Genomic DNA, 20,095 nt, shown 5'->3' with positions numbered 1-20,095 from the left:
TAGCACCTCTCTGGAGATATTTATAATGAGAGTGATTCACTGTGATCACCCCCACTGTTTTAGTTCTTGTAGGAACCATGGTAACCCTTCCCGTGGAGTAGAACACAATCATATATACAAACCCTGGCCCACAATGATACATAAATTTAATAAAAGATGTTCCCCCAAGATACTATATGTAATTACAATATCTGTCACAATTAACCCCACGCTTTCTTCTAAAAATGTCTCCCCTGGCGGAACAGCACACCAGAACTATGCTGGGTGGATTGGTTCATTTCTGGTGAAGTTGTGGGGAGGAATTGTCAAACTGGGTTTGTAACAGAAAACTCATCACAACCTTGTCTATGGAACAGATGCTAGATCTTCAGAGTTTACTGAATTTTAACTGGATTGACAGCCCTAGAAACCAAATCCTCTTTTCCTGCAGAACTGGTACCATACTGTGTCATGACTTAATGTCAGGATAAATTTTTCACCACTGCTTTTCCAGTGTGTCTTAGCCCTTTTCTGAGGACAGAATTTCATATCTTATGGGGTTAGTTAAGCTTCTTTAGTCCCTGGCCTCTCTGTGGTAGTTGTTACCTATCCATTAAGACCTAGGTTGAGACCATTAAGTCATGACACAGGCCACAAAACTGATGACAGATAGTGAATCAAAAGTCATTACCATCCTGGATCACACTTGATTCAGTAACATAGAGGTGAGTTTGCCATTATTGATTGCCTACATTGTGCAGTGCCTTTCCCCAAAGGAAATGTAAAGTTCTTTACTTCCATTAAACCAATCCAGTGCCTTGGCAACAGTTTGAAAGAAGCACCATTCAGATCTTATGGGTTGGGCTGCACTTAGAGTCTTTACCATTACATTTCAAAACACTTTCTATTTACTCACACAGTTTCTTGGCAGGACTTTAAAGCCATACTGACTAAGATGGAATGAGTTTTCTCTGCTCCTGCGGTTTAATCATGAGCATTTTTCTCTGTTTTTCCATTCTCTCATCTCCTATGGTAATTGCAGTGTAGGAGCTTAACCCCAGCTCTAAAGGGTAGGCAAGTGGCTTCCTTAAACGTGGCTCTGTCTAGCAGGGCATACTGTGGAGTAACAAGGCTTCTGCTCTTGAAGACTCAGTAGATAAGATGATTTTGATACATCCTGTTAGATTCCAGACTGAGTATAAGCTTCAGTCTGAGGCTGTAGATGTTTTAATATGCTTGACAAATGCTGTTGAAATTTGTACACCCTCCTCCCCAAAATCTCTACTGATTCTAGCAGTTACACAGCTTAGAAGGAAGTATATAAATGACTCTTAGAGAACAAGCAACAGAACATATGAGATACCTCCAGAGTGTCCTGCAAAAATTGAATCAATTCTTAAAAAACAAACAAACCAAAAATCCCCAGACTTAATTCCTTGGCATTTTCTCTATATATGATGGTGATATTTCTTTTGTTGAATCTTCCACTGGTTCTCAGTATGGTCTTGAAGCGATCCAGAAAGTTGGGTTCTTCACAAATATGTATCTTTGCCCTTCAGCCATACACCACCTGCTGTGGTCGTACCTATTCACACACAATAAGAAAGTCAGGCTGGGGCAGTACTTGCATGGGGGGTCAGAGGTTGGGTAGCTCTTCAAGAAATATCTATTGGTGATCTGAGTGGTGGTGTCTTTCCTCTGAGACCTAAACACGTTCTGACCACTTAATTACTAAAGACCCTAGGGCACTTTTTGCGAGGGTGGGGGTTTTAACTCTGGTGTCCAACCAACTTGTATATTTCAATCTCTAATGACACTTTTCATGCAGGTTTAGTTATAAGGTATATGTGGTATTTGCTCCCTGCCCTAAACTGTTCCATAAGGTTGCTGTGTGTGGTTAAACAGCTACTGGTTTTCACTAGTGGATGAAGTGGCCTCTTAATAGAAATGGCATATTATTTTGTAGACTCTTTGTAGGCCATAGAGCTATCTTAAAGGTATTTTATGTAGTGGCAATGCAAGAAACCTACAGACCTATATTCTGTAAGACCCTAGCTTAAGCATTTTTATTTGGGTTGAAACATTTGTTTTTTATTAATTATACTAATACAAATATTTAAAGCTTTGCTTTGCCCTCAGTGTGAGTGTTGTCGTTGTGCACACTCGGATTCCCAAACAGACATAGAACTTAATTCTGCTGTGCCTGATTCTGGGACCAAAGCCTTTTAAACCCTCAAATCTAATCAGTGACAAATTGGAAATTCTTAAAAATCAATAACCACTCAATGGATTAGGCAACAACTTTGAGATGAGGGGCACTCCATAAATGCAATATAAAAAGTAGCCAGTGAACATGAAGGTGGTAGACTGAAAATCCATAACCGGTGAATCAGATTTTCTCTTCACAGAAAGTTTGAAGTCAGATCATACAAAGAAATACTCCTTGTAACACTAACTTATAGGAACCATCTATATTTATCTCTTGTTTATCTGCCTCCTTTCAGAGTCGGATTATGGAACTAGAAAGGAAAGTCCGCAGGGCGGCAGCAGAGAGAGGGGCTGTTGAACTCAAAAAGAACGAATTCCAAGGAGAACTAGAGAAGCAGCGTGAGCAGATTGATAAAATCCAGTCCCTCCACGGTTTTCAGATGGAAAATGTCAATAAAGTGCACCAGGATGAGAAGGTATTCAGAGTTGTAACATAAATGATGAATAATTTTTAATGGAGAAAATAATCCTTCATAGGATTATTATTTGGGGGGGAGGGATAGCTCAGTGGTTTGAGCATTGGCCTGCTAAACCCAGGGTTGTGAGTTCAATCCTTGAGGGGGCCACTTGGGGATCTGGGGCAAAATCAAGTACTTGGTCCTGCTAGTGAAGGCAGGGGGCTGGACTCGATGACCTTTCAAGGTCCCTTCCAGTTCTAGGAGATGGGATGGGATAGGTGACAAAATGGGCAATACACCAAAATCTGGTGTCTCATGGATGCGTTACATGCAGTTATAATATAACAAGTATAGCACATGATGCTGTTGCTAAATAGCACTTTAGAAGTTACAGGTGGGATTTTCAGAAGTCCTTAGCATTGACCAAACTCTGCTCCTGTTTTGAAGTCAGTGATAAAAATAACTTAACTTGGCCTCGTGATCCTATGCTGGTCCTTTCTGTGTCAAAAAACCTCTGTGTATATTGTTGTTCATCATGATGGTAAATTCCAAAGGGTCATGGTCTCTTTGCAGGCTGAACACCACCTGGATCAATCTGTGGCTTGGTTCTTAAGGTAGTCTGGCTGGATATTCAGTTTATGTCCATCACTGCCAATCTTAGCATGCCACCGAAGCTTTTGGTCCTCATGTGATCACCGGCCATGTATGGGCTTTCCTTGGTAAACGTGCTTTAGAATTCATTGGTCTTCCATTCTAATAATATACCCATACCAAGAAAGCTGGTGAAATCCAGCTGGTGCTGATGGAGGTGGTTGCTGGGTTAAGCTTTGAATATCCTTATTTCTGATCTTGTCCTGCCACTTGCTATGGAGCATCTGATGAATACGACAAGAACTGAAAACATCAGTGCAGTGGTCTTCAGTCTTCCTCAGGACCTTTTTTTCACATGCAACAGCCTTTGTGTAACTGGTTTTCTGCAGCTTCTTGGGAAGCTTGATGTCATGATATCCCGACAGATGCCGCTGCAGGGATGGAAACATGGTAGCATCTGCTGTTATAGGAGTGTTCACAACTTCCAAAGTTGTCTTTGACTTTGCCCAAATATTTGACAGTTGTCACATGCTCGACATCTCATCCAGGTTGTAATCTCGAGCTAATGGCTGCTTGATGGTAATGTCCAGGGACTTTGTTTTAACTGAATAAAAAGTCAGACTGATGTGCCCTGCTCTTGCCTGACCAGACTGGCCTTCAGCTGCAGCCATATGCCAGATTGAGCCAACAAGATGATGTCATCAGCACATTCAAGATCTCAAAGTAGAATGGCGCTCAGCTACCTGCCACTGACAACTGCCTCCTGAAGCTTATTCACCAATCAGTCAATGCCGATTTTGAACAATGATGGTGACAGGATGCAGCCTTGCTGAACAAACTCCCGTGGAAATAGGAAACCATTCTCTGTATCTACCATTAATTTGAACAATGCTTTGCATTCCATTATAGAGCTCTTCTGTCAATTCATAGATTCATAGATTCTAGGACTGGAAGGGACCTCGAGAGGTCATCGAGTCCTGTCCCCTGCCCGCATGGCAGGACCAAATACGGTCTAGACCATCCCTGATAGACATTTATCTAACCTACTCTTAAATATCTCCAGAGATGGAGATTCCACAACCTCCCTAGGCAATTTATTCCAGTGTTTAACCACCCTGACAGTTAGGAACTTTTTCCTAATGTCCAACCTAGACCTCCCTTGCTGCAGTTTAAGCCCATTGCTTCTTGTTCTATCCTTAAAGGCTAAGGTGAACAAGTTTTCTCTCTCCTCTTTATGACACCCTTTTAGATACCTGAAAACTGCTATCATGTCCCCTCTCAGTCTTCTCTTTTCCAAACTAAACAAACCCAATTCTTTCAGCCTTCCTTCATAGGTCATGTTCTCAAGACCTTTAATCATTCTTGTTGCTCTTCTCTGGACCCTTTCCAATTTCTCCACATCTTTCTTGAAATGCGGTGCCCAGAACTGGACACACTACTCCAGCTGCGGCCTAACCAGAGCAGAGTAGAGTGGAAGAATGACTTCTCGTGTCTTGCTCACAACACACCTGTTACTACATCCCAGAATCATGTTTGCTTTTTTTGCAACAGCATCACACTGTTGACTCATATTTAGCTTGTGGTCCACTATAACCCCTAGATCCCTTTCTGCCGTACTCCTTCCTAGACAGTCTCTTCCCATTCTGTATGTGTGAAACTGATTTTTTTCTTCCTGAGTGGAGCACTTTGCATTTGTCTTTGTTAAACTTCATCCTGTTTAACTCAGACCATTTCTCCAATTTGTCCAGATCATTTTGAATTATGACCCTGTCCTCCACAGCAGTTGCAATCCCTCCCAGTTTGGTATCATCCGCAAACTTAATAAGCATACTTTCTATGCCAATATCTAAGTTGTTAATGAAGATATTGAACAGAGCCGGTCCCAAAACAGACCCCTGAGGAACCTCACTCGTTATGCCTTTCCTGCAGGATTGGGAACCATTAATAACAACTCTCTGAGTACGGTTATCCAGCCAGTTATGCACCCACCTTATAGTAGCCCCACCTAATTTGTATTTGCCTAGTTTATCGATAAGAATATCATGCGAGACCATATCAAATGCCTTACTAAAGTCTAGGTATACCACATCCACAGCTTCTCCCTTATCCACAAGACGGCAATGATGCTGTCTTCGCAGGGACGCAGAGTTGCCTATTAGATTCCACAAACTTGTAGATGCACTGAATCAAAGGCCTGATGGAAGTCTCTCAAAAACGCTGTGCATGCTTATTAAATTAAGCAATCTTCTCAACAGCTGCCTCAAGATAAAAATCTGGTTGACAGTGGAATGACCAGGTCTAGCTACACTGAATCCCAGCCTTTACCACAATGTGCATTGCTGATTCAAGACATTAAGATAGAAGTGATGATTTTCCCTAGAACTGACAATAACTTAGTACCATTATAGTTGCTATATTTGGCCTTATGGCCTTTACACGAACTTCTAAAATTAAAAATAGCAGCAAAAATTACAAGGATGTTTGTATTCCCTTGTGCTTACATAGGTGGTAATGGTTATTGTACGTATGTGAAGATCTTGCACATTGTGCACCCCTCCCCAAACCTAATATGATTAGCAAAAAAGCTCAGAAGTATTCAGATACTTTTGCAGAAGAACTAGAATCTGTGAATTTTGAATGCTTGGGGCTGGCAATTTTGCTTTAACAGATGGAAAATTCTTTATATGAAAAATGACACACATCTACTTTAAAATCATATTGTGACATCATTCAAATATAGCTTTTCTCAGCCTTTGTTACTAAAGTTCACTAGGGAGATGTTTGTTCCTCAAAGATTTCTTCTTTTGGTAACCATCCCTGATCCAGTAGTAATTTCCCCACATTGCTGCTGGATGACTTCTGCTGATGGGAATCATTTTGGGGTTATTTTTCCTGTTATGGAGTGCCTTCTGACCGATATTCTGAGTTGTGGCCTTCAGGGACCACCAGGGATCTCAGCAAACTGGAGGTAGCTGATTAAACAGGAAAGTATAGGAGCTGTGTTAAGATAGACTTGTGCTCCACTTGAAATTGTATGGCACCTTATTCTGGACCATAGTTTGCTATTGAAACCTTTGGATGGAAAAATACATCGTAAGTTATGAGATGCAACACTTACAAACAAAAATCAGCAGCGGGCATTGAGACACTATGGTGAGGGAGGCAATTTAAGAATCTAAATAGTGTTGGCTTCCTGTTACACCCCAATGTACTTTTTAAAAACCATGTTAAGATTTGTTTTCCTTGAAAAGGCTTGACAGACCAGGTTTATTATGTACTTTTATATATCTTATTTAAAAAATTTGCTCCAGTTTGAAATTAATCCTTGGATGTTTTAAACAAATGCTCCAGAAAGTGGTTAACACTATTTCAGATGTTAATGTAGACAGAATCCCAGTGAGCACTTTCTTGTGGTTGGGTTGTTGCCAGATTTCCTGTCTAGTAGTGATGGCTGCGGCTAGTGCTGGGTCCTGTGGGACCCATTTGCCCTTACTTTCCACAGTGAAGATACCTCTGTTTGCATCTCTGAACGTACAGCTCTGTAATGCTAGGTACAGCACCTCCCTCTCTATTTTTCGCATCTATTCATGTTCCATTTGTGCTCCTCAAGAAGCACAGTCAAATAATGTCACCAGTAAAATGACATTACACTCTGCCTAATGCATAGACATCAGCGCTTATGATATTTTGAAGTAATGTGAACTTTTGCATTTTACAGGTTCCTTCCCTTTGGTAGATTTCCTCTGAACTGTGGGAAGATTGTTAGACCTCTGTTTCCAAAATGCTTTCCTTTAAATGGTCCCTTCTAAAATGCAGGCCTTTAACATTCAGTAATGGAATACTCCCTAGGGTCTGATGTTAAAACTACAAGGCCAGCATTGTAGCCCAAGTTATGTGAACATTAACACACTGGGCTCTCTGCTATCCTCTACTTTTGTGAACAGAGAGTAGCACATTCCTGCATACTAGCACTGGAAAGTGTGTGTGCACTAGCCTGTTACACCTTCCAACTCGCCCATGGAAACCGTTTGTGATGTGACACGTGTTCAGTCTCTGCCGCTTCGGATGAGGGGGATGATTTCCATGGCCCCATGATTCCACCTTCTCCCTCTTTCCCTGCCACCATGTTGGTGATCTTAGCACAAGATCACACTGACTAAGCTGACATGGGTTCCCGCAATGCAGACTGGAAACCCTCTTGGAGAGGGAAAGCCGATGGAAGCATGGTTGCTACAGGAGTGTGCTGCTCTGCAATACTGACCTTGGCCTCCAGTGGAAATCCAGTGTACAATGGTTCTGTGGACTAAACTCCCTGCCATTGTGGGAATGGAGGGCAACCCTGCCTTCTATGGTGAAGGAGGAAGAAACGGAGTCCAGTTCAGTTTCCTTGTTCCTAGGAGGGAATGATGTGCATAAAAGAACACTTAGTCCTTTATGGGAGAGCTTATAAATTAGTACATTACTCCCTTTCTTCTTTCATACCCATGCATTTTAAAGTGCTTTGACTGAGAAGAGTAATGGCTTTACAAATGGGGAAAGCTCTCAGAAGAAATGCTCTCTTGCACAGAAATTCCAAGCTCTCAATTTTGGCAGTTACGTGCAATATGGTTAGCTAACTCATATTTCAGGCTGTTCCATGAATGATCAGCGTTTCAACAAAAAGCTGATTGAAAACCAAAAGTATCTGATGTGAGAGAGGAGGGATTTTTATCTATTTATGTTTGTTTTTGCAGGGCCCATGATGTGTGGGGGAAATAGGGAGAGTTCCATGGGCCTGGGAGAGAACAAATCTTGGGCTGTAGATAGCTTTTACCAGAACAGACTCTCAGGTAACATGCAAGGCTAATCTATTGCTGCAGTTCTTTACTAGATGTATTGCCTTTTATTTCATTGTCCTACTGTCTGTGTGACAGTGGATGAATAACTTTCAGGAGTTAATTATGCACTGGATTAGTTGCGTAGCAAATATGTATTGCCATGATGGCAGATAGTATAACACAGAAGATTTTTGGAAAAGAATTGTGAGATCAAGCTCAATAGAGCCCATCTGCAACTGAGATCCTTCTCCCTCCACTTCCCCAAGGACCTGCAGGATAGCAGCTTGCAGGGTGGCCTGCTGAGGAGGCTGACAACATCGGGGCTACCCCTAGCTCTTGAACAGGGTCAGCTGGGATGAAATCTACTTTAAATGGGTCAGATGCTGTCAACATCCGTGCCCTGTTGTGGCTTAGGGGTGTTAGGAGCTTTGCCCTACCCTAGTGTCTGGCAGAGAAAAAGCACCATGCCTTCTCTGAGGAGAGGCAGACTCTATATAGGGACCCCTTTGAGGTCAGCACAAAAGACTTCTCCATCTTAATACATACACCTGATGCCCCAGGGTGGCTGGAGTTGGGAGGAGGGGTTGTTGAGGTTGTCTCCTGGGTATTAGCAGGAGAGTCACTGGTTGCTAGGGGTAGATGGCTGTTCAGGCAGCTGGCTGCATGAGGATCCACCTGAGATGAAGGCAGTAGAGCTGGTTGGGAATTTTTCAAAAATTTTTTTGTTGGAAAGTGATCCATAGTCAAACTGGAAATGTTTCCCTTTTGTAGGAAGTATCAGCTAAACTTTTTTGGGTTTCACGGTGGAATTTTGAGGGTGGGGACAAGAGACCATTATAACCAGTAGCCCAGTGGTTATGGCACTCAGCTGGGATGCAGGAGATATGAGTCTCTCTGCTGTGCCTGAATCAGAGCAGGAACTTGAACCCAGATCTCCCACATCCACTGTGAGTGCCCTAACCATCAGGCTGTAGAGCCCGTCTCTCTTCCATTCTCAGTCTTTCCTGTTAGAACTGCTCAAATTTTCAAGGATTAATCTAGATTTGGCAAATCACTTATGGCAATTCAGACAGAAATAGACTGAAGAGAACAGGAAGCTTACATGAAGTCTCAATGAAGACAGATAAGGAATCAGAATTTCAAAAGGGCCCTTTTGAATCCATTAAACAATTTTTTAAAGGAGACTAATATCCTCTCTAGTTATCACTCAGCATTCACAGCATTTAGGATGTGCACAGGTCCACCATTTTCTGTTTAAACAATAACGGGGAAAAATATCAGTTATATATGCTCTAACCAGTGTTTGGATAAACAGTTAATGCATGTTCTAATTTTTTTGTTGTGTTTGAATTTAAATAATCAATTTTAAAATTCAAAATAGGAACACTAAGTAGTTTTAAAAAGAATACTTACAACAGCTTTGTATATTGGATGTGGAATACATTTCCCCATTGCTTATTCACAGCTTTTCACAATGGCCACAATTGTTCTTCATACCTCCCTTGGGGAAAGGTTCATTTCGTATTGCATGCATCTGAGATATATATACCTATCAATATGCTTTATTTTAGTTCAGTTAGTGAGAAACCACAATGTGGAGAGAGGAAAATGATGTTGTCTTTAATACCCCACTGTTGTCTCTATTACTAGTCCTATATGTTTCGGCATTTATAAATGTGTATATTAAATACTTTTCACCTACATTAAATATGCATATTTACAGACTGTATTTACTCAGCTTTCATTGTTAATTGGTCTGAGCCATTTAGTGTTGGTCACCTGAACATTAGAAAAAAGCAATAAATAAACTTCAGCATAAATACCCACAATTTTTCATTCTATCTTATAAATCAGTTTCTTAATGGAAGTACAAACACATCCTTATTTTGGAGATGTGAAAGAAAGTACTACCCCTTTAAGGGACAGGCTGGAGCCTACAGCTTGGGAATAATCCAGCAGGCAGTGCCCCACCCTGGGACTGAGCTATTTAAACACAGGAATGGGAAACTGAGGAGAGAGGGGAGTAGAAGCAAGGCAGGTTACAGAGAGTAGCGGTTTCTCTTTCTGGCATCAGGAGACCAGCCTAACCTGATTCAGAGACTTGAGTATGGATGTTAAATTTGGGAGCACTGAACCGAGATCGTGATGAACTGTTTGTGGTAATAATTCCTATCCTGAAGCCTTATTAAAAAGGGAACGTGATATGTGTGTTGGCTTCTCTTTGTCCCATCTGTTAAAGCAATTCTATTGCTGCCCCAATCAGGGGAAGTTGCAGGGGGGCATATATATGTGTGCCCCACGCAGCACACCTACACGCTTTCACAGATTTGTGCTGAAAATCTTTCTATTATGCCTTCTACAAAATCAAATAGCAGTAATTTCATGTGGGATTGTGCATTGCAGTAGTCCTGTTTAATTTTACTGTTACCCTGTTGTTTGCTATGCCAAATTCTCCATTTTTAAAATGGTCCATGGAACATGAGCCAAACTGACCCTTGGCATATGGTGTTTTTATCTGAAAACATTTCTATTTCCCTGGGTTACATGATTGGAAGAAAAGAGAACTTAACTTCTGCACTCAATAATTTTGTCTCCTCATAATTACACGAGCAGTTTCATATTAGAAATTTTGAAAATTTTCAGCATCATTAAGTAATAATATGGACTAGTCCCTTTGGATATTTTGAGAGGGTATCCAAGGTACAATCAAATTATTCTGACTTAGAAAAGAAAATGCAGTACACTTGCATTAACTTGGTTAGTTTTTAAATACCCTTTTATAAATATTTTTGACATGTGATCTTGAAGCACACTGCTCAGTACTGACACTATTGATTGGCTGCCTTTTTTTGGGTGAAAGATTATAACATCTATCAGATTCATAACCTGATTTTTTGGTTTAGTTCAGTCACTCGTGTTGAGCAGGTTTCTTTTCCTTCTTAGAAGCAGATTAAGAAAAGATAAATATATTATCTAATTCTGTAGTACATCTAGACTCAAATTGTAAATATTTGACTATTAGGAAGCTCATATGGTTGTAAAAGACTCTTTAGTCAAACCTTTGTAATAACCTGAGCCCCTCAAGCCTAATGCAAAAAATTGTGTACGAAGAGAATAATCGATAAATGTTATATACAGTACTCATAAAATATAATGTAAAACTCATAAAATATTAATACCCAAATGTTAATGAATATGGTAGAAATCTACAAAATGACATTTAAAGTTGTCTATCACTTTGTCCTTGGATCATGTTGTTTGGTCATGTTATTTTAGAGGCCTTAAGTAAGGGAATAATGCTATGGGCCTTATCCTCATCTCGTTTACACCAGTTGTATGTTGATGTTAGTCTGACCCCATTCTGATAGGGATCCTCCAGGCAATAAGAGTCAGTACTAGTTTGAATATCAGTAAATGTAAAGGTGAAATATATTCTATTTTCCTTCCCTCTCCGGTAGCTATTCCTCTGCATGTTTAACTAATCATTCAGAGATTTCTTTAAGGTAATCTCTGTTTTATTTGGCCACTCAACAAATATGTTCTTGAATATTGGTTTTCTGATTTGCCGTGAAATAGCAACACTGTGGGGAAAATTCACCCATAAGTCTTTTTATGTCAATAGCGTTGCACCTGCTTACAACAGTGGTGAACTTTGTTAGTATTAAAAATTGTATTGAGCAATCATACTCCTGTGCAAACTTAGAAGGCCATGTGCTCCCGGAACTTCTTTGCCTTTCCATATCCAATGTCCTATTGCATGCTGTTTTCCCTCTTCCTTCTGCTACTAATATGGTGTGTGGGGGGGGAGGAATAAGAAAAAAGGTAACTTAAAATAAATACCTTCCATGTTAAGCTATGCAGTGTCACCATTTTTGTGAAGGGTGCAGGAGTTGACCAGGTGGAGGGAGAAAGATGAATAAGCACTACTGTATGAGAGGTGTAGGCCGGAACATAGCAAGTTTGTGGTGTTTGTGTTTTCATAATAGTGTCAAAAGGAATGGAGAGTTTGTACAGTACTGAGTATGGGATGGGGTGGCGGGAAGTAAAAGCCCATGAGCCAGAGGAAAGTTATACAAACATCGCAGTGTCCCCCTGTGGTTCGGTTTCATCCTCCAGCTCTATATAGAGGTGGTTTGGAGCTTTACCACTCTGGTTTGCTGGGCTCACTGCATCACCCACATCCAGGGTTTGTGGTTCAGTCAGGGAATCCACATCAAACTCTGGTATGGTGGTAAGTATTAGAGGGGTAGCCGTGTTAGTCTGAATCTGTAAAAAAGCAACAGAGGGTCCTGTGGCACCTTTAAGACTAACAGAAGTATTGGGAGCATAAGCTTTCGTGGGTAAGAACCTCACTTCTTCAGATGCAAGACTTGCATCTGAAGAAGTGAGGTTCTTACCCACGAAAGCTTATGCTCCCAATACTTCTGTTAGTCTTAAAGGTGCCACAGGACCCTCTGTTTCTGGTATGGTGGTGTCACTTCTAGCAAACATATGGTCAAGCTCTTCATAGCAAGAGCAGGCTGTAGTTAAATTGTACAGTTAAATTGTGTTTCACATGTCTGTGGCCACTCAGAGCTCCTTTTCCTTACAGCAGCACTGCAGAGAGTCTTGGTTATGCCCCTTTCTGAGCAGTGTTGATAGTATCTGCTTGTATACCCGTGCCAAGATACAGATGGGCAAAATAAAGCTCCTCTCAACAGAGCTCAACAAAGTCCAGAATCTCAGTCTGGGACCATGGTGCAGCAGCAGGAGGCAATGTACCGTGTGGTGGGGGGAGTAATCAGGAGTATGACACAAGTATGTGTGAACTCACCACAAATTGGAATTACAAAGAACTGTACCTGGTTATATGCAGCTATTTAAATGGTGATGTGACATCCAGTTAGGATGACCCTGGAGCTGTAGAGAGGACACAGCTGACCCAGGGAGCCAGAAAGCAGCATGGGATACTGGCAGGAAGATCTGACAGATGCACAACACTTGTTACAGGATGTGGTTATGTCACACCTGCTTTGCCATGGGTAAACTCAATCCATATCCAAGTAAACCTGCTTCCAAAGCTGGGTTTAATAACACACATTAAAACACTAGATAATATACAACAAAACATTTTGTTTGTGGACGAAGACATTTTAACAGGAAACATCTCAAGTTGACCTGCAACAAATTTGAAGTGTAGACAAGTCCTTATACATGGCTGATTGTAACATAAACCTCTGAGCCACTACACCTGCAGGCAGAGCTTTAATTGATTATGGTCTTTCTAGTTTAATTACAATTCAAAATGACTTTGAATGTATTGTGACTTTTTTCAGCTGGGCCAGAAGTTAGCCTTATATTTACAATAGATTTGTAGTAAAGTAATGGACTTGTCAGTGTTCCTCCTCCAGTCTGGTTTTTATGTTGTCTTAAAAGAGGCTTTTATTTCTTTCATAGAGAAATGGGCTTCAAACACAGTATTCATTAACTAGAAGTTCTCAGATGGTCTGTGGATCCCATGCTGGTGGTCTGTGCAAAGCTGGCTGATCATGTGTTACAGGGTCCCTCATGTTCCAGTATCTAAACTGCATTAAAAGAAGCTAAAATAAACTAAATACTTTCCCTTAAGCAATTGCTGTTGAAATCTCATCCTTGGGGAAAGTACATCATCAACAGAGATGGTCCACATACTCATAAATGGGAGCGGAGATTCTCTTTTAAAATGTATTTGCATTATGAACAAGTTTGAGAATCCCTGCATTAGGCCAATACATAGGTTTCCAAGGCATGGAAATTCAGATCACATGTGAATTAAGAATATCCTATTGAGAATTTCTGCCTTTTCACATATGTAGTAAAATGGCTGACAAGAGAAAAGGGGTTAATGTACAATGATTGCTGTAGCGAGTTATAGCAACCCCTGCCCAGAGTGCATTTTATTCCATTCATGCTGCCAAATTTTTCTTTACTTGTAATTGAATGTAGTGATAATACATATGCTAGATTGACGGCAATGAGGACAAAAATCCTGTGTCCACAGAACACACACAGTGCAAGCGCGTGCACACTGCTTTGCAGGTTTGGAAGGATAGTTCATTCTTTATGCCCACTGTCTCCTTGGTGCCTCTTTTGAGACTGTTGACAAATGAGCCGATTGTGGTGATGTTTTTTGTGCTGTGTTCTGTGGCTCACTTCTGGAATAAGATGAACTGAAACCACTGACTGCTGTCATGCAGAATAGTTGCCAGAAGCTGTAGACTTTTAATGTCCAACAGCCTTGACCACAATCCAAACACTGAGCTAGAGGTAAAGGGCTTGGTCTCCCATTATCAATTGTCTGAATCATTCAGTCAGCTCCAAAGAGTTGTTTCATTCAACGTTTAATTTTATTGAGAACAAGCTGTAACTTCTAGAGAGAATAAATGCTAAAGTTCGGTGGAAAACTGTATGGCTTAAATGCTCCATTATTGTCTTGAAAATTGCTTTAGACTTTTTTCACACAGCACTCTTGTTCAAAAGTGTAAAATGAGTCTGCAGCATACCGACAAGCCTAAAAGAAATACAATAGAGAAAATATGTTCAGTGACCTTGAAAGCCTTGGGGGAAAAAATTAGTTCACCTGTTGATGTTTTACTCTCATGACCTAGGATTGAAAGGCTATGTGGATAGCATGCCTATTCAAATCATTTTCAAAGTGCTGAGAGAGAAGAGCATAAAGACACTAGAATTGAAGAATGTTGCCAGACAAATGGTGGGTAGATCTGTGTGGTGAATGGTGAAGGAAGGGAAATTTTAGGGTTTAATTTAAACAAATAAAATTAAATAGCCACCAAATATGTAAACATAAGGCACATGGTTAACTTCTCACTGATCTCTCCTGAGTCTCTCCAACACACTTTCTTTTCTTTGTCTCATTACTGTACACTCTGTGAGACCAGAGCTTGTGGTATTTTGAGAACTACTGCAGTCTTAACTAATAAACTATAATAGTAATCAGTCTAATTAATGTCTGATCAGTTTAATTGCTTATACAGCAACTTTTCCCCTAATGTGAAAACTACTCTGAAAATACAGATAAATTACAAAATGTTATTTCAGTCAATTGCTTTGGTATGTTTTATTTTGTTTGTTTGTTTGTTTGTTACCATTTCTTGTTACAATGCTTCTTTATGTCTTAGATACACTGTGTACAGTCAGTGTTGAAAGCAAATAAACCAATTTTTCATTTTTCGGATCTGTGTTAGCCTGGTTTTAATACAGCATTGGCTGTTGTCATGGGAAATGCTGAAGGAATTGACAGATAACATGGAATGTTATAAGGGAATGCCTTTCTGGAGGATATGCTTTAGCCAAATGAGTTATTGGGTTCAATACAGGGGTAACTGGGTGAGACGTAATGGCCTGTGATATACAGGAGGTCAGAACATACCGAATAGACCCTTCTGGCCTTTTCTGTGAAACTAGAAAACTCTCTTGCAGGAATTACTGTTCTCTTTAGGGTAAGTCATTCTCTGCCTCCCAATTCAGTGATGTTGCTATACATTCCATTGCTTTCTGTCTCCCCAATGTGGACAACGGTTTCTACACAGACATGCTTTTCTCCCAGCAAATCTCTGGCAGTCACTGTAGCAACTGTCATCCAGCTGGGAGACGCTTCCAACTTTGCTGATGATAGTGCTGCTTTTTGGTCAGGCATGTGAAAACATGATTTACTTGCTTTCAGCAGCACTGATTGTAGTCAGGAAGGCTTTCTGCTGAGTGGCTTGAGGGCTGCTGTACTCGGGCACGGCTTGTGTACAGAGTTGCTAAGCTCTGAATTCTCCTCTTCTAGAGGTTGTATGCAATGCTTTATGTGCTGAATGAAATGCCAAATCTAATCCTCCTCCTGGGTCTAAATTGACCTGGGCACAGGCCTGGCAGCCAGGCGCACCTGAGCTTTTCATTGTGGCTATTGACACTAACTTGTTCTCTGGCCTTTGGCCAAGTTGTTTACCTTTTGTGTGTCTATTTCTCCACATGCAAAAAAATGGGGAGATTGCCTGCCTACAACAGAGCAATGTGGTGAGGATTAGTTAATGTTGGTACAGCTCTTGAAAAATATAAAACTCTAAGTATTAGTGCAGCAACATTAAGAAACAACCTTCTGGCTGTTGTAAACATTTTTTTGTAAATTATTAAACAGGATTTGCTGCAAACATTAAAGTGCTTTTACTAACCAGCGTTTCCTGATCTCTTTCTATATGACCCTCTCATCATATTTTCACATTCTGGAGGGTACTGCAGCTTCACTAAAAGGGTCTTTTGTATGTGATGCATAAAGGATATGAAGTAATGCATTTTTTACCTGTGACTTAATAAGTGACCTTCCAATAACATGTACCTGTGCTTTCCCCTTTGAGATGATTACTACTCACCCTTACTACCATTCTGAGTAATATGAAATTTAGCAGTCATTCTATAATGCTTTCAGAATGAAGCATATTCTTATTTCCATATTCAAAAATTAGGAAAATAACATGGGAACATAGGGATTTCCATACTGAATTGGACTGCTGGACCATCTAATCCAGTAGCCTGTCTCCAACAATGGCCAGTACCAGATGTTTCCAGTATAAGAAATCCTGCAGTTGGAAGTTACGGAATAACCTCACCATAGGCAAAGCACCATTAATTAAAGGTTGGTTTATGTGGTGAAGCAATCAGGGTTTATAATCCTTCAAAAACTCTTTATTTATTTTTTTTTTTTTTAATCCTGATGAGTATAAATCTGGGTATTCTTGTCATCCATATTAATGGTCTTTTTTTATGAAACCTGTTAAGCTTTTAACCTCAGTGATATTTTTGGCATTGAGTTTCATGGGCTGTGTGGTATTGTGTAGAAGAAAAATTTCCTTTTATCTATTTGAAATTTGCTCCCTCCGCATGAAGATGTGAATATAACTTACTGATTCCTGTAAACAATAATACTGTCATTACATTAAAATAACAGTATGTTTGGGGAACTAGATGGTAGGACACAAATCTGGTTTAGGCTACTAGTGAACAAAAGTCATTACCATCTGCCAGGTGTTTGAGATGAACTGGTGAACTCTTTCTCTAGCTCCTACTGAATGGCTGATTACATTACAATAAGCACAATCAAAATTAGCACTATTTGGCATCATTATCACTAGCCTGCACAGACTGAATGACCATCTTGATCATAGAAGTGATCCTTCCAGTTAAGGCAGCCCATATACTGTATGGCAATAGCGCTACTTCTGTGAAAAAAACCTCTTTTGGGAATGGTTGTATCCTGATCTCTGAAATCTGTGAAATACTGGGTGCATCCTGGGATGAATAAATAGGAATCTTGATCATTTACATCCAAGCACAGTGAACAGATACTTCAGAAGATATACAGATTTATAAGTCTAAATAGGCATGATCATCTGTCATCTTCAAAACAAAACTGGTTTCCTACACAATTTCTAAATATTAGACATTGAAGCTGAGTTCTCTGTTGGCATTTGTCTGTAACTATTTTCTTGTAGTGTTATTTTTCCCCTACACATGTCCAATTTCATGTGTGTGTGTATTTCTGCCCTTCTCCTCCCTCCTGGGATTACTGCCTTTTTAGTGTGTCTGGAGTTAAAGATATGGGAATGAAAGGGCATTACACCTCTCACTTGTCCCAGGGAAGGAAAAGAGGGTCCCATTCATCAGAGAAGTGGACTAAATATAATGGTGCATAATATAAAACCTAATAGTACAGTAAAGCCATTTCTCCTTTGATTTACTGACTTTGGTAGAGTTTTTATTTGCGTTGTTGGAATAATTGTTCTTTTGGCACTTTTTCCCTGCAATCCTGACAGTAGGCTTATTGGTTCTATCTCAAAAGAATTATTGAAAGGATGCAGTTTGCTGAATCTTTCTTAAAGGTCCAGTTGATTAATATACTCTAAATCTGATTGTTACTGTGATTGTAAGATTAACATGAAATGGAGACAATGGTAAACAAGTATTTAGCAGTGGACTCTTTAAACTCATAATTCCAATGAGTAACCTGTTTAAAATGTTGTGATCTTGCTTTATTTTTAATGATGATCTTTCATTGATTTGGGTAGTACAATTTTTTTTGTTTTTTCATAATCTAGGAATTGAAATAACATAACTGATCTCAACTGCACCCAATACAGCGTTTGTTTGTTTTTTAATTGTATCATATTACTTAGAAATACATTTTTGCTTTATTTTCAAGAATTACTGGATTATATTTTTATTAAATAAGTGGTTTGATCAGCATTGTTTTAATACAGTTTTCACTTTTTCCCGCAGGCAGTGTTAATGAATAACATAACAACAAATGAGCAATTTATCCAGAATCTAAAAGGTACCTTTTTATTGTAGTTCTATTATTATCAGACTTAAAGCCAGTTCTCTCAAAGACTCAGTCTTACTCCTATGTCTTTTGGGTGTGTGAGCTCTCCATCTTAAAGCCATGAGAAAGTGTAGGAACCACCATAAACTAGACCGTGACCATGTACAGGTTCCTCATGGGTGCAGGGCTCATGCCATACTGCCTTCAGTGGGGCTCTGTGTAGGCAAAAGGGTCCAACCATGTGGCTCTTAGTGCAGGACTCCACAGCCTTAGATATTAATGGCAGAAAATAACGAACATAAATAGAACAGACTCCCCCTATATTAATAATATGTGCTTGAACAACTTATCTGTTTCCACCCACATAGTATAATCTTCTTTCAACTCTAAAATTCTATACTCCTATATATGGATGGGAGTAATACACACATATCTAAAAGGAAAATTTGGCCCTATTAATTATTAACCACTTTGACACTTTTAGAATATTGCTAGTGAGTTATGCCTTCTAGCATTTGGGCCATTGGTAAATATAATTGTCAGCCTCTCTGACGTGCTCAGCTTTCTGATGCAAAGCTTTTTGTCAGGAGCAAACATTCAGGGTGTCACCGCATGATGAAGGAGGTTCCACCACAGAAAACTACTAACTTACAAACAATCCTGCTTTGTGAACTGTAAACTGCTATTGCAGAGGGTGAATGTGACGTTCCCCTCTGGTGTTATCTGGACTGATGATCTGCTAGGTCACTCCAATCTCTGACTCTGGGAGCCAGCCTTACCCTGCTCTGCTGTGAGAACCCCCACTCCTGAGCTGTTCACGCACTGCCTCTGGCATGTAAGCTGCTCCTTGGATTGTGCAACTGAATGACGCTAGCTAATATCTCTGGTCCCAGACACAACCCTAGGAACCTCCGTCTTGCAGTGCCCAGTTATGCCTGCTGGACACTGCAAGCTTATATGAGTTCGTCAATTTAACAAAGAAATTGATATGTACAAGGCTTGTTATCCCAAGGGGAGTCTCTGACATGCTTCAAACCAAACTCACTGCTTCAGGTAGAATAAACAAACAGATTTATTAACTATAAAGATAGATTTTAAGTGATTATAAGTCAAATAACAAGTCAGATTTGGTCAAATGAAATAAAAGCAAAACATATTCAAAGCTAATCTTAACACTTTCAATGCCCTTACAAACTTAGATGCTTCTCACCACAGGCTGGCTGGTTGCCCTTCAGCCAGGCTCTCCCCTTTGATCAGTGCTTCAGTCGCTTGGTGGTGATGTATGTAGATGGAGGTGGAAGAGAGAGAAAGAGCATTGCAAATGTCACTCCCTTTATTCATGTTCTTTGGGGATGGATAGCTCAGTGGTTTGATCATTAGCCTACTAAACCCAGGGTTGTGAGTTCAATCCTTGACATTTAGGGATCTGGGGCAAAAATCTGTCTGGGGATTGGTCCTGCTCTGAGCAGGGGGTTGGACTAGATGACCTCCTGAGGTCCCTTCCAACCCTGATATTCTATGATTCTATGATTCCCTCTTGGCTTCGCCCCTCCCTTCAGAGTCAGGTGAACATTACCTCATCGCAGTCCCAAACTGACCAAAGGAAGGGGGGTGACTCACTGAGAGTCCAACAGATCCTTTGCTGCTGCCTAGGCCAGTGTCCTTTGTTCCTGTGAGACTGGGCTGGGTTTGTCCCATACATG

At 40.3% G+C, this 20,095-nt stretch overlaps 1 protein-coding gene across 1 annotated transcript in view; it reads left to right on the top strand.

Annotated features, from left to right (window-relative positions):
* GOLM1 (golgi membrane protein 1) overlaps positions 1–20,095 on the top strand; it is a 55,012-nt gene that overhangs the window by 11,915 nt on the left and 23,002 nt on the right. Inside the window, exons 3-4 of the mRNA XM_054031952.1 lie at positions 2,484–2,663; positions 18,350–18,404. Of these exons, the coding sequence (XP_053887927.1) occupies positions 2,484–2,663; positions 18,350–18,404 (235 nt within the window). The remainder of the gene's footprint in view (positions 1–2,483; positions 2,664–18,349; positions 18,405–20,095) is intronic.

This window comes from Malaclemys terrapin, chromosome 6, assembly GCF_027887155.1.
Source record: "Malaclemys terrapin pileata isolate rMalTer1 chromosome 6, rMalTer1.hap1, whole genome shotgun sequence".
NCBI classification, from domain to species: Eukaryota; Metazoa; Chordata; order Testudines; family Emydidae; genus Malaclemys; species Malaclemys terrapin.
This window is presented reverse-complemented; position numbering and strand designations above follow the sequence as displayed.